General features: G+C 43.9%; 1 protein-coding gene across 3 annotated transcripts in view; it reads right to left on the bottom strand.

Moving 5' to 3' along the window:
- LOC124175416 overlaps positions 1–13090 on the bottom strand; it is a 63816-nt gene that overhangs the window by 33181 nt on the left and 17545 nt on the right. For all 3 annotated transcript variants that reach the window (XM_046555654.1, XM_046555671.1, XM_046555662.1), the window contains exon 2: positions 6753–7017. In XM_046555654.1, the coding sequence (XP_046411610.1) occupies positions 6753–6965 (213 nt within the window). In that variant the 5' untranslated portion in view covers positions 6966–7017. The remainder of the gene's footprint in view (positions 1–6752; positions 7018–13090) is intronic.

Raw genomic sequence — 13090 nt, 5'->3', positions numbered from 1 at the left:
TATGACACGGAGGAGTGGGAACTCCGACCCAAGTTGAACCGCAGGATGCGATTTCACTTTCCGTTGTGCCTCGCTCAATTTTGCTTGTAACGTTACGAGTGCGCTGTCGAGTCTACAATTGTAATGCAGAAGTTCTGCATCACGAACGTGTCTTGATGAACCCAGGCTTACATGGTGATATGAAATATCCTAACTTTCGATCTATCGTCTCGAAGAGATGAGTCTAATTACGAGTCACAGTTTATACGCATTGTGCTCTGGGTTTGCGACGTCCCGCAGCTCCCGTAACCCCGGTTAGCTTTTCTCCCAGGTGCAAATCACGTGAATCCTAGAGCTTTATATACGCGGGTTACTTTCCCAAGTACTTATGGCTAATTTATACAATTAGACGTCCAGTTTAATCGACGCTCGAGAACGTCCTGTGAGTGTTGTTTCATTCGATGAAACATCGGCTGGAGACACGACAATCGGATATTGGCGCCACGGTTGAAGGAAGTTTCCTCTTAAGGAAGACCATGGCCAACGAGTAGGAGACGCGTATGGAAGTAATAATGACCTCTCTAACGGATCTTTCAGAGCCGTGAGTAAAACTCGGACGGGCTTTCGGGTCAGGGATGCAGCAACTGTTTTGGCTGTCCGCAAGATTGGAAATTCGCGAAGTCGAAATTCGTGACGTTGGTAGTAACCAGACATGAAAAAGATAAAGAATTTTGCAGTTTCAGAATCAGTTTTTAAAGGCTACAGTTTTAAAAAAATTTGCATCACTTGATCCTGAAAACTTCAACCTTGAGTGTGAGTCAAATATATTTTTGTAAATGGGATGAATAAGGAATCAAAAACCTTAGGAGCTTTTGTAGTTTTCATAATTTCTTTAGAAGAATTCAAACATTTGCGGTGAAAAAATAAAAAAAAAAAAGAAACTACGGAAAATATTCGTATCGCTGTATCTTCTTTTTATAATTAATCGTGACACCAATTCCAGACGTAAAAATTTATCAAGGACAGAAATTCAGCCGCCTTGGTAAACAAGTGCAGGTATCATTTAGAGTGAAATGAAAAAAGAAACTTCTACTGTCCCTGCAGTCCGAAGTATCCATTGTCTTTCACACCTACGACCTAGACTTGGGTTATACTGGTTTAAACAACCTGATATATTTAGTTTTCCACTCTACCGGTGTCAAGAAAATGAGAAAGTGTAAGAAACGGGTTTATCAGATGCTTTTGATAAAATGGGAGCATTCATGTCGTGAGACAGTGAAATTAGCCAGAAATTGGACTTTCCATGTCTCTTCATTGGGTGATCCACAAAACTTGTTCCGATGGCATTTTCGGAGAGTGAACCCGAGCTCACGAGTGAAGTTCTGAAATCGCACAGACTGAATCCAAGTCGTTGTTATCACCTCGATGAATATTTTCAACGGTCCGCTTTCATGCGAGATTTACGTCGTAGGAGTATAAAAGAGTCACCGAGCGTAAAAGTAATTATCGAATGTGACAAAACAAAATGGTGACCAGAGAAACGAGTAAGCCACGCTTAATCTGGCGCTAGTAAGTGAGGATAGTTGTTTCGAAAAAATTTGCATTCAAGATCTCGTTCGAGATAATATTATAAGACAGTCAGCGTCCGCGTTAACGGCCTGTAATATACGCTTTCACGTAGAAATTGTAACCTAGCCACTTGATTTACTGACGAAGCGGCGGACGGTCATTTCCTTGCCGCGAAGTGATTGATATCGCACAGATATCTGTGACGTCGCACAGTTCTGCTGCAATATCCGCAGCTCGCGGTTTTCTTTCATTTCGGGCTTTTTTCACCCACGCACTGTTAAATTCTTCAAAGGATCTGTCAAGCGTACAGTCCGGTTGAAAAATTGGTAAATCAAAAAAATGTTAGAACAAGCGGGCTCGTAATGTAAACTGACAATGAAATTGATTGATTCGAACTCCATTGAAAAACTTTTCCTCAACACGCAGGCAAAATGATTATAAGTTTGAATAAACAAGTTATTAAGTAAACATTCTGTTCGTAAATGAAGCGCAAGAATAGAGACACATGTATAATGCGAGTAGTTACAACCTGTATTGTTTTTGCATGCAACGTTTTTTGTGCAGAGTAACTGACGATTTGTTGTACAGAATTCCCCATTTTATGATTAACATCATTATTTTCATGGCAAAACTGCACTAGATAAGCTTACAATTTCTCATAAAATGTTTTTCTCTCTATGCATGGGAAATCATCACGATACGATAATATAATTTCTTGAAAATTAATATATAATGTTTTTCGAATTAAAGCTCGTGGATTACAAATTTTCTTGATCATACGGAGATAATGTCGCGATAATATTTATCTTGTTTCATTTCAATTCCTGTTTTCGAACGCTTGCTTTGCTTATTTTAATTTTTTTTCTCTGGTGGCACTAAATAATTTTAAATGTGTCATATTATTCAACCTGTGAATTAGACGGGAATTCGTGAATTTTGACCCGACCGATCCGGTTTGTGAAATTTTTCCGCGCATCTTGTGAAATATTCGAAAAATCCAAAGGAAAGAATGGAATTGAGAAAAGAGATTTCGAACCGCAACCGCCGACGGTTGCCTAAATATCTATATACCCCGTGATAAACATTCGCCAGATATGCTTCTGCCCTTATTGTACCGAACGTATGAAACGCTTCGTCCGCCGTCTGCGTAGCGCGTTGCGAGCATAAATCATGATAACATAATTTATATGCTAATGCGCAAATGGCACCATCGGTACGTAGAATCGTCCCTCCGAAGGGCGAGGCGGTTGTAACGCGGCGTTCTATGAGATCGTAAAAGGCAACTTTTCACAGTCTCGCGGAACGCGCAAGCGTGGTTAAGCGTAAGTTATAGGAAATCTTGAAGGGTTATTTTTCCGTCGAACAACGGATAAAAAGTAAAGAGGCACACGGTGTATCTGTTAAGCGGATTACGGTCGTAAAACAAGAAGGAAATTTAAGTAGGTACGCTTGGAAGCCTCGCTCCTCGACTGCACCTGAGTTGAACGGTAGTGATTATATACCCGTCAATTTTCTACCGACGAGTATAATACACGTCTTGTGTATTCCTTGCCACGGGGATAGAATTTTTGGTGGATTCAATCGGGCGGCGCTGATTAATGAATCTTATCACGACCGTAGCTCTTCACACTCTACCTTTTAATCTCCAGTTTGATCTTTGTTTATTAGAACTTCAAAGACCGGCTTTGAGGTACTCGCCGGTTAATGTACGAACACCGTAGATGGTTAACGGACAATAAAACTAAAATAGCGCCAAGTGAAAGCGCTCTACACTAGGGACTTAAGCAACGCCCGAGTAGCGGATAAATGGTTCGCGACGCCCGGCGTCTCTCGATGTATTCATACATTTTTCCGCTTTGTTCGTTGCCGTGGATTCACGATTATACCGGAATAAAGAAACAGCTCGATAATACACTTCAACACTGACGGATAATGAGAGAATAATTCAAGATAATCGCTAAATGCGGCAGACATTTGCAGCCTCTGACGTTGCCCAATCGCCTCGGAGAACAATGGGCCGTGGATTAATGAAGATTATTAGCCTGATCGTTGTTCCGATTTCTACCAATAACATTATTCTCTTAACGGAGAAAAGTTTTACCCGAATTATGTAATGAAAAAACGCTACATTGCGGGGAATTTTTCAATCCGGTTACAGAAGAATCTTCTCATTCTCTTTCATCTTTTTCCGTGTAAAAGTCAAAATGATTACGAAAAATCGAACGCATCTCGAGTTTTATTCATGTTTATTGCGATTGTGTTCTGGTGACTTATGCAAGTAATTTGGTATTTTAAACGAAATTAGAAAATCAAATTCTATTTCAGTTGGCATAGTGCATCGTTTTTAATATCCTACGTGAAGAACTTCAGCAAGCTGCTTTGACTGACGGTGAATAAATACACAGATCCGGCTGTTGAACCTTCCCACGACTTTTCTCACCTCAGCAAAGTTGATTTACGATCTTTTTTAATTTATGGTGATCAGTAAAAAACTGCAAATTTCCCGACAAAGATAAATGATTGCGTGTATATTTTTTATACGCCTACGCAAACTCGACCACAGATATCGATCTTGCAATAATAACGCTGCGTGAAAGTGGAAGGTCGATAAAATTACTGCGCAGCTTGACTCGGGAAATTTTTCAAAATCACGGACAATAAAGAATTCAGGACTTGATATATCACTCAGAATAACGTCAACGACAAAACTATACAGTCGTTAAAGAGAATCTCATACTTTCCTTGCTAGTGTAAAATCAGTTTCGGCTATATGAAAAGAATCGTGCAAAAATATGTAAATTTTATCAAATGTGCAGTTCCAGTAAGGGAGAGATCTGTATCCCTGTTAAAACCGAGAATATCTCCGCATTGTATCCCCGGAGAAAACAATAGGGGATCTGCATTATTCGAGGGTGTGAAATGCCGATCACGAGGATTTTTGCCTGCGTACAAGTAAATCATTTGCTGCGAGACGTGGCGCAGCTAGTCTGGTTAAATATATTTTCAAATCAGGTGAAATTTGTTACGTCGCTGCAATGCGTGTAATCCATTCTCTCGCGTTGGCTGCGTCAGACGGCTATCATGCGTCGTTTAAATTAGTTTCATTTGTGTAGTTTTTAAACGATGCCATTTACCGAGTTATGCGATGTACGCGAATCGTCACAGCGATTCCTTCCCATGATAACGTCCAATATATAAGGGAAGAAGCAAGTACGCTTTGTCTTTCGAATTGAAGCGACGACACTGTCATTTCCGGCCAATTAACCCTTCGCTAACTAACGCAACGCCGCCGCCGTCATCGTTGGTCGTTTCAACACGCGGCGCGAAAAATTATCAACTGCTCGAATTTTCTCCGAATAACACGCTGAGCGCGGTTTGAACGTTGCATGTATACTCAACGATAACGCGCAATGGACTATTATCGACAATTGTGGTGAGTTATTTATTTCTAGACCTGATTAAATCGAAATGAAATATTTCAGCTACTGGACCGAAACTCGAATCGTGACGCTGCAAGAAAAGTTTTTCGGGCGAGATTTAACGTCTCTAGATATGTAGTAATTTGATTTGGTAGACGGCATGGGCTCCTATAGACAGGAAAAAGCGAGTGGGCGGAAGGACAGATCGCGGATTGGGGAAAGCCGGGTGATTTTGGAAAATGCGTTGGCGATAGCATCCTTCTCGTTAGCGGGATATCGATTCGCCGGATATCTGATTGCAGTGCAGCGAAGCAAACCGCACACCCCATGCAATACGCCGTAGCAAAGCCCCTCTTTCTTCCTTCCTTCCTCATACCCTCCTCATACGCCGAACTGCAAGCTCACTCCCCTTGAACAAACTTTGCTCTCTCGCCTCGAGGCCCAAAGGGGGAATCCACCGTCTGATAACGTTTTATTACATTTGCACAACGTAGCGAAGTGCCCCCATCGATCCCGTATTTCGCATCACCGACCGGAAGAAACGCAGGAATCAACGCGGGAATATCATTCCACCTGACCACCGAAATTCGAGAACTAACTTGATCGAAGCTTTTTCGAGAATTCCGAAAGGCAGTGACGAGCTACGGATCTTCCGTCAAAAAATCGGAACTTTCTAACTATAGGTACCTTCGACGGCGAGTGATCAACCTGTCGGGAAATTACTCCGGCTCAATTTGCATTGCAAATTTTCCCGCAGACTGGTAATCTCGATCAAGACTAGAGTCAGCCCCAGACGCACTCGCGTGTATCGCCTGTATCGCCTATTACCGAGATAAAAAAAAAAAAAATTCTTACCCAGACTAGACTGTATGTACAGAGGCAATCTATGTGTGCGCAGAAAGCTGCGGAGGCAGGTAATTGCTGTCTTTATTGAAGGAAAACATTATCAAGAGATCCTTTCTTGCTGCAGAAATAGGTACGCGATACTACATGGGTACGTAACGAATAACCGAAGAACATAAGCCTAGGTTACGTAACTGAGAGCAGGTGACGGGAATTAGTTTGTGGAATTGTATACAGACGACTCGCTTCAAGGTCGACAAAAGAAGTCGTTTCAGGAATAGACGATGTAACGATATCGATTGCTCGCAACTTTTTGTTACTTAATACAGCCAAGTTTCATACAAAACACGTACATTATTCACGGGTACGGTTTTAGTCGATGATTTTATCCAGAAATATGTTGACTAGGTCACCAGGTCGAAGGCGAGAGGCTTTGTTAAATATTCAGATGCTCAGCGTCGCCTTGAAGAGGGGTTGTACTCTCTTCAACCCCTATTTTGCTTTGAGAGATCGGCAAAGATTTTGAACATTGTGCTTCTCTTGCATAGGGGTCAAACTCCAAGGAGTGCTTCTCGAGTTGAAGGCACTTGTGAAATTTGCCAGTCTTCCTACGTTCAGTGGGATATCATTCTGCATAGTTTACGTAAGGTCTACAAGCTTAAAAATCAACATTGCGCATAAAATGAGTAGTTTCAGAAGCTTTGAGCAGGGTTACATCGAAGAGGAATTAATCGCGTCCGGGAGTCGCTGTTTCCTGCTCCCATAACCTACATGGAAATACCACGTCTACATTATCGAGAGGCGTTATCTTTGGTCTATCTCTCGTGTACTTGACCGTCTGCTGGACAGTTCTGTTGCCCGTTTGCCCATCCACCCTCACTGCAATTATCTATAATTTACCAGAGATTTGAAACCGTAAAAGCGAGTTGGACTTGGACTAACCTGGAACAGATTGTACCCCTTGTCGTACATCCACATCTCGTCAGCCGGATGATCATTGTGCCTGTCTCTGTGACTCTCGTGATGCGCCGCGTTGAGAACTGGAGATGGTGGTCCCCTGGACAGCTGGATTGCAAGACTCCTCTGGAGGAGCAGGAGACACCGAGCCGGTCCTGGACCACCATGAGTCGAACCATCCCCCAGCATCGAGGCCATCCTTGCGCCTCGAGCTAGCGGGTCCAGGGATTAGGAGGCGGCATAATGGGTCCTGGAACAAAAGTGAAATCGGAAATTATAATCGGGATAAGTTGTCGGGACAGCGACGCGCCTGTCTACGAAATAGATTTCCCACCACGAGCCACTCCGGCGAGGAGAAAGCTTTCTCGAAAAACTTTGGTAATTCTCTTTATCTTTGGGGAGTAAAGTGGTGCGTCGGTTCCTGCGAGCCATCAGGCGGTGACAGGTTCGACGTTATATTGTATCAAGGCCGTCCTAACCCCGCCTTGTTCATCATCTAATCGAGTTATCCGCCTGCAGGCGTCTGAGTTTCCCTTCCTCGAACTGCGCGCAAGAATAACCCTCCTAATGGCTTCTTTGTCGGGATTATAACCCTTGCGTCATCTCGAGTGCCGAATTATTTCGATTTGGGACAATCGAGGCGTTTCACGAAGACCATTCCGCAATCGACGAACCTTGTGCCTGATCTGTACGACCGGAAGTGTCGCTCTGTCGGCGTGTGGAAAAACGGTTTCCTGTCGACTGACTCACTCGACGACTGGCCAGTGCTGACGGTCAGTGTCCGTGACACTGTGCCGATCGAATTACTCTCCGCAACCTTTTCAAGGCTGCACGAGAATAGCTCAAACATGGAACTGGGACCACGTCGGGTGGCACCGCGGTTCATGCAACAATAACCAGGCAGCATTTGCGCGAAGCCGATTTACAATTACGGGCATGTCCATCCCGCAGTCCCGATGGAATACAAGTTCCTTCATCGTGCTGGGGAGAAGGCAATTTGAATGCATTGCGTGCAACTATTGAATTCCTCGCAACGCGTCACTCGTAAGGTACGGATACCGAAATCCAGAGATTCGTTTTCACCTCTGAGTGCGACTGGGACCTGGCTTATCTTCAGCGTCAGCAAGAACTTGTAACGACGGTATAATGATAACCTGGACAATGCTGAGTGGGTGCAGGAGGACTCCGTGAGTTAGCAAAGCGTCTGTTCCGCCGGAGCGATTATCTCGCAGCCTCGACGAAACGACGTGGAATGATCGAATTCACTGGCACCGTGAGAAGGACGAGGTTCTTCTTGGTCGTCAACCGTCAGGATTATCTCCGGGCACCGCTATGCTTACCAAATTATGCGGGAACGATCGAAAGAGGGAACAACGTTGTGCCGAGGAACAAGTGGGGAGATAAGAGCTGCATGCGCAGGTGAAAAAGTAGGACACCGAACACCCAGCGCGCTGATAAACAGCTTGGCGTTTGTATATCTTGGGAAAGGTGGAGTTCGGTCCACGTTCACACCACGGAGCGAGAACACAGGTCGTATTTTTTCCTCTCCTCGTTAGTTGCTAGTCGTATAGAGTGGTTCAGAGATAGAGATAAAGCAGGTTATGCACCTCGGTTTACACCGATTCACGTGTATCTTGAGCACCAGCTACGGCACAGGAATCACCCGCTTTGTAGTCTGACAGATTCGGGTTTGAATCGTATACACAGAAAACCAAACGCAATGACGTGAGTTTAATCTCTGATCGTCAATGATGTAATCAGACCGTACAGTTTCATTTCAGAATGAACCGAAGGAACGAGAAATGAAATATTCGTTTTTTATACTCACACTGATTCGCGGCCATGGCGGCAGGCAGGCGGTGCCTAATGAGAAGAAAGATGCGTACTTGCCTGACAGCCACGTCAATTAAGTTGTCGAGGCTAGAGCTGGCTGGAAGCCGCTAAATGGGATGTGTGAGTTCGCTCGCGGGCCAACCTAGGTACACACAAGTTCGTACGAGGGAGAGGGATACCGGCCGTAATAAGATCCCAGGAAAGCCAGAGGAAGGCGAACAGGAAGATGAAGAAGAAGAAGAAGATTTCCAAATCACTACAATCTCGGTGTGTCTCTTATATTTGGTACCTGTCAATATGACCAGAGTAAATAATAACTCAACTCATAAGCGTCTCATATAATACATTCTGGTTGTTTGTTATCTAGTTTTTCAATACCTTATATACACAGCTACCATGAGAAAATGGTTTTGACCATGAGACCCTTGTTACGAAATGCTGATCTGTGTCAGAAAACCGTATCGCTTATTGAACTCATTTCAACTGCGGATTCAACGGGTGGTCAAAAGTGATCAATAAACGGCTAAGCAGGTGGTTCAACGGATTCAGTGACGTCCGGTAAAACAGAAGCTTCGGCCAGCACCCATTTATTAGTGATTGTTAGTTATTACCAGCGTTATGACTCCAGAAAACTTTAAAAGCGAGGAGTACAGTTTGCGTGTTACCCGTGATGTGACGGAAAAATTGCGGCGTTGACAATGAATATCTCAATCAAACCGAAACAGAAGAATGTGACGACTGGTCAGTCATTACTTCTCCGTAGATGGAAGCATGGCGGGTATTCCGGGAGTCGATTGACGATTGTGCTGTCAAATTGGTAGCCGAATATACATTGGGTTGAACGAAAAAGAAGAAAAAAGGAGGACCGAGTGATTTATAAGCCCTGAGTCTGCACGTGCGCACACCATTGTTATTAGCGTAATCTACCATCCTTTACGATAATCACGAAAATGACCCGTAGGATTGACTGCGAACCTTTTAAGCCAGTGGGCGTCTCCTAATGCTGAGGGGATGATTTTTACACGGTGGAAATTCGCTTTGGAGATAAATCAAACACCTTGCTTCGTAAAACGAAGTGCAGTGGACCTTTCTAACCAACAGTAAAGCGAACCACAGCTACCTGCGACGTTCCAGATAGGAGATGATAAGCTCCACGGTGTGTGTATGGAGAAATTTCATTTTCATGGGAAGATGAAAGAGCGACAGAGCTGAGGGTACGAATGACCCATGGTTGGAAGTGACGCCAAGCTTTCTACCACGAGACACAAAGTACCAGTATGCTTGATGTACATGCCGGATGATTTATCGAAAAGTGCGATCTGGGAAGCTGTAATAAGTGACTTGGTTATAGCGGACGCAAGCCAACAACCTTGCAATGGAAGTCAGAGAGACGCCTGGGTGGTCTCGTACCCTGCAGTCCGAGCATCGTTTGTTGCCCATGCTTATTTCACCAGCAACAAACTATACCTCGGGGGAAAAATAACGCTGATAATAGTTTCGGTCTGGCTGAAGCGACGGCGTGAAACGACGTGAGCTATCGTTGGAAAGTTATGTTTATACGAGTCTAACGACGAAGATGGACACAGTGTAGCATTGGGGTTTCGAAGCGAGGTACGCACTGCTGTCAATCGTAAATTCTCTGTTACCTAAGGAAAATGGTTTTTAATTAAACGATTGGCAACCTTGTGGCCTGCAGCCTCACATCATAATGATACTTGTATGTTGGTATTATTCAACGAGATTTTTTAACGCTGAATCAAACTTACAGTTCAACCATAAACAGTTTTAATTCGGAGCCTGTACGCGATTTCTTTCATTCGTTCCATCTTGAGATAATTATTGTAGGAAGTCGAATTAACCCTATCGTCTCATCTTTTTAAACCCCTTTAAACAGGCCGTGTACTTTTGGCGAATATTCTTGTACATCATATGCGAAATGTGCACAATTTTCTAATCACCTAGACACGGAGGCCATGCATTCAACAGTCAGCGCGGTAAACTGCAGTCAATAAAACGGTGTAAAGGAATAAATATATCGCCGGTAAACGTTTTCCATTGCACGTGACAACTTAACGCTTCGACGTATGAATAATCGCCGCAATTTCAAGTCAAGTGCAGCAGCGTTGTGAGAAAGGTTAAACTACGTGCATTTTGCTTTCAGGGATGAATAAACCTATCGTTAGCATAACGACGGTCAAGTTATTCTCGTTGAGGTCGCGCGATGGGAATTAAGGGGGAAAAAGGAATGGGAAGAAAATCGTGGTCTGACCATAGATCAGAATATTATCCGCGATCAAGTTTCCCCCACGAGTTTAGTTGAAAATTAATGACCTCAAAGTGAAGACAATTTCTGTGCCACGTTGCACGGACAAGTGCCTCGCAGTGATCGTTCCATGGCTGCGACTTCCTCATCAATCAAATGGGTATATAGACTCGTCGGTAAAAATTTCCTTCGGATTCGTATAATTTATCTATAATTATACGCCTTGCTCGAGTACGCTTACAGGTTGTCATTAAGCCGTGTTTAATAATCGATGCGTTGATCTACGTGCGGTGAGACACACGTGAATTCTGTTCATATAGGATGATCCAAAAATTGACCAACTGATTTAGTCCATCATTCAGAATTATTGGCTCAGATGCATTCATGCGCCTCAATAACGCAATCGAATCTGTTGTCAAAAATTCGTACGAAACTTTTCGAAGTTCTCAATAAAAAAACGATCATCGAAGCCGTGTCTACATTTATCGATCAAATTTGAACCACGTTATATACCGATATTTACGCGTTGATGATTGTCGAAGGTGCGCATGAGAAGCGGGTTAAAAATCGTGGTGATTTACGTACAATTTAATATAATACTTGTGCAAGGCGGACACGAAAGAAAAACGGAGTTGCCAATTTATTTTCACTTTCATTATACAGCTAAAGCACTACAGCTACAGCACTTACAAATCGAATTGAAAGTGAATTTTATACGTTGGCAATGCGCGACTCGGAAGTTTCTCTTCGTAGGGTCACCTTCTGTGCTTCTACGTGTCCACTGCAACGAACGGAAATCCAGAAGTGTTTTTACTTCACCTCTTTTTTTTTCTCATTTCTGAAAACGTTCCGATCGTACGCGGCGGAATGATGTCGAACTAAAATGCTGATCTCAATTTGATCTCAAACTTTCATAACACAAAATCGACTCTACGTGTTCTCCACGCTCAAACAGGCATTCAGAGACCATTTATGACGTACAGGGGCCAGAATCTTTGCACAGAGTCAGAGTACCAGGGTACGAGTTCCAGTAGTTGACTTGGCCGACACACGATTGCCCCATGGACCAGGTACCTCGTCCCCTTTGTCCGGATGCTGCACTGCAGCTAGGTGAAAATCTCTCCGACTGTCAGCAAGGTGATTTGTGGCGATCGAACCAGCACGTTGCACGCCACGTACGACCCTCTACTCGATTCGATGCACAGAGCGAACTGCTCTCAGCAGCTCATATATTATGCGGTACGAACAATGATCACGGCGTCTTGAAATCGTAGGAGAGAATTAACAGTACTTTTTGCCTAGACGAGGGCACCCGCCGACTTGTGAGTCGTAATCACGACGTGTCAAAACCGACGACTCACTGTGCCCGGCGAAATGATTATCACCGCGAGATACGCCGACAAGAGAAAATCGTTACAGTAGATGCCTGGTTTGCAGGGATTATTTTACACACGTGTAGCATCGCGTTGCTGGGAATAATAATAGAGCAAATCCTACGGTACATTCATCCTCGGCTATCGTTCTATGAAACGAGCGCCAACTATCCTGTTACCGAAAACTTAGGTCCGTACGTGACGCGATACGGATCACGGGCGATCGTCGTGTGTGCGAAATGAGTGAAGCAGACGATACCTATAATACCCGTAGATAAAAAAACTCCTCGCGGTATGAGCTTGCACCGAGGATGTTCAGCGGTGCTCCGTGACTCTGCAGGTGTGGCCTAAAGTCACTTTGTGCGAGTTTGCTGCTCGAGAAACTAGATACAAGATCATCGCCTCGGGCAAACTTATGCTGCACGGATGTAGAGCCGCGCGTCCAGGCAGCTTCTCCAGCCCCGTACCCAGAGCCCAGGAATCTTGATGGGTACCAACATCAAGATGCCGCACCGTGTTCACGACGCTCCTTTGCTTCGTATTATCCTCCACTTCGGGATCAATTCGCAAGATTTTATTCACAAAAATCTACTTCACGTGTGATTTTTACGGTACCGTATATTTTAGGTAAAAAAAATCATGAATTATGATTGAGGACTGGCAAAGCTCGCTCGCTAGTCAGTGAATGTACCGTATTTACGGCTCAATCCGACAGTCAGGTGTTATCGAAATCTAAAGTAGTTACATCTGGGAAGCAGAAATAAGTCAAAATTCTAGAAAATTTACAGTTGATTTACAACTCCCTTAGGGCGGTATATATTAAAGTTTGGAACAGCTTAAAGGCAACTGCAGCA

This window comes from Neodiprion fabricii, chromosome 1 (assembly GCF_021155785.1).
Source record: "Neodiprion fabricii isolate iyNeoFabr1 chromosome 1, iyNeoFabr1.1, whole genome shotgun sequence".
NCBI lineage: Eukaryota > Metazoa > Arthropoda > Insecta > Hymenoptera > Diprionidae > Neodiprion > Neodiprion fabricii.
This window is presented reverse-complemented; position numbering and strand designations above follow the sequence as displayed.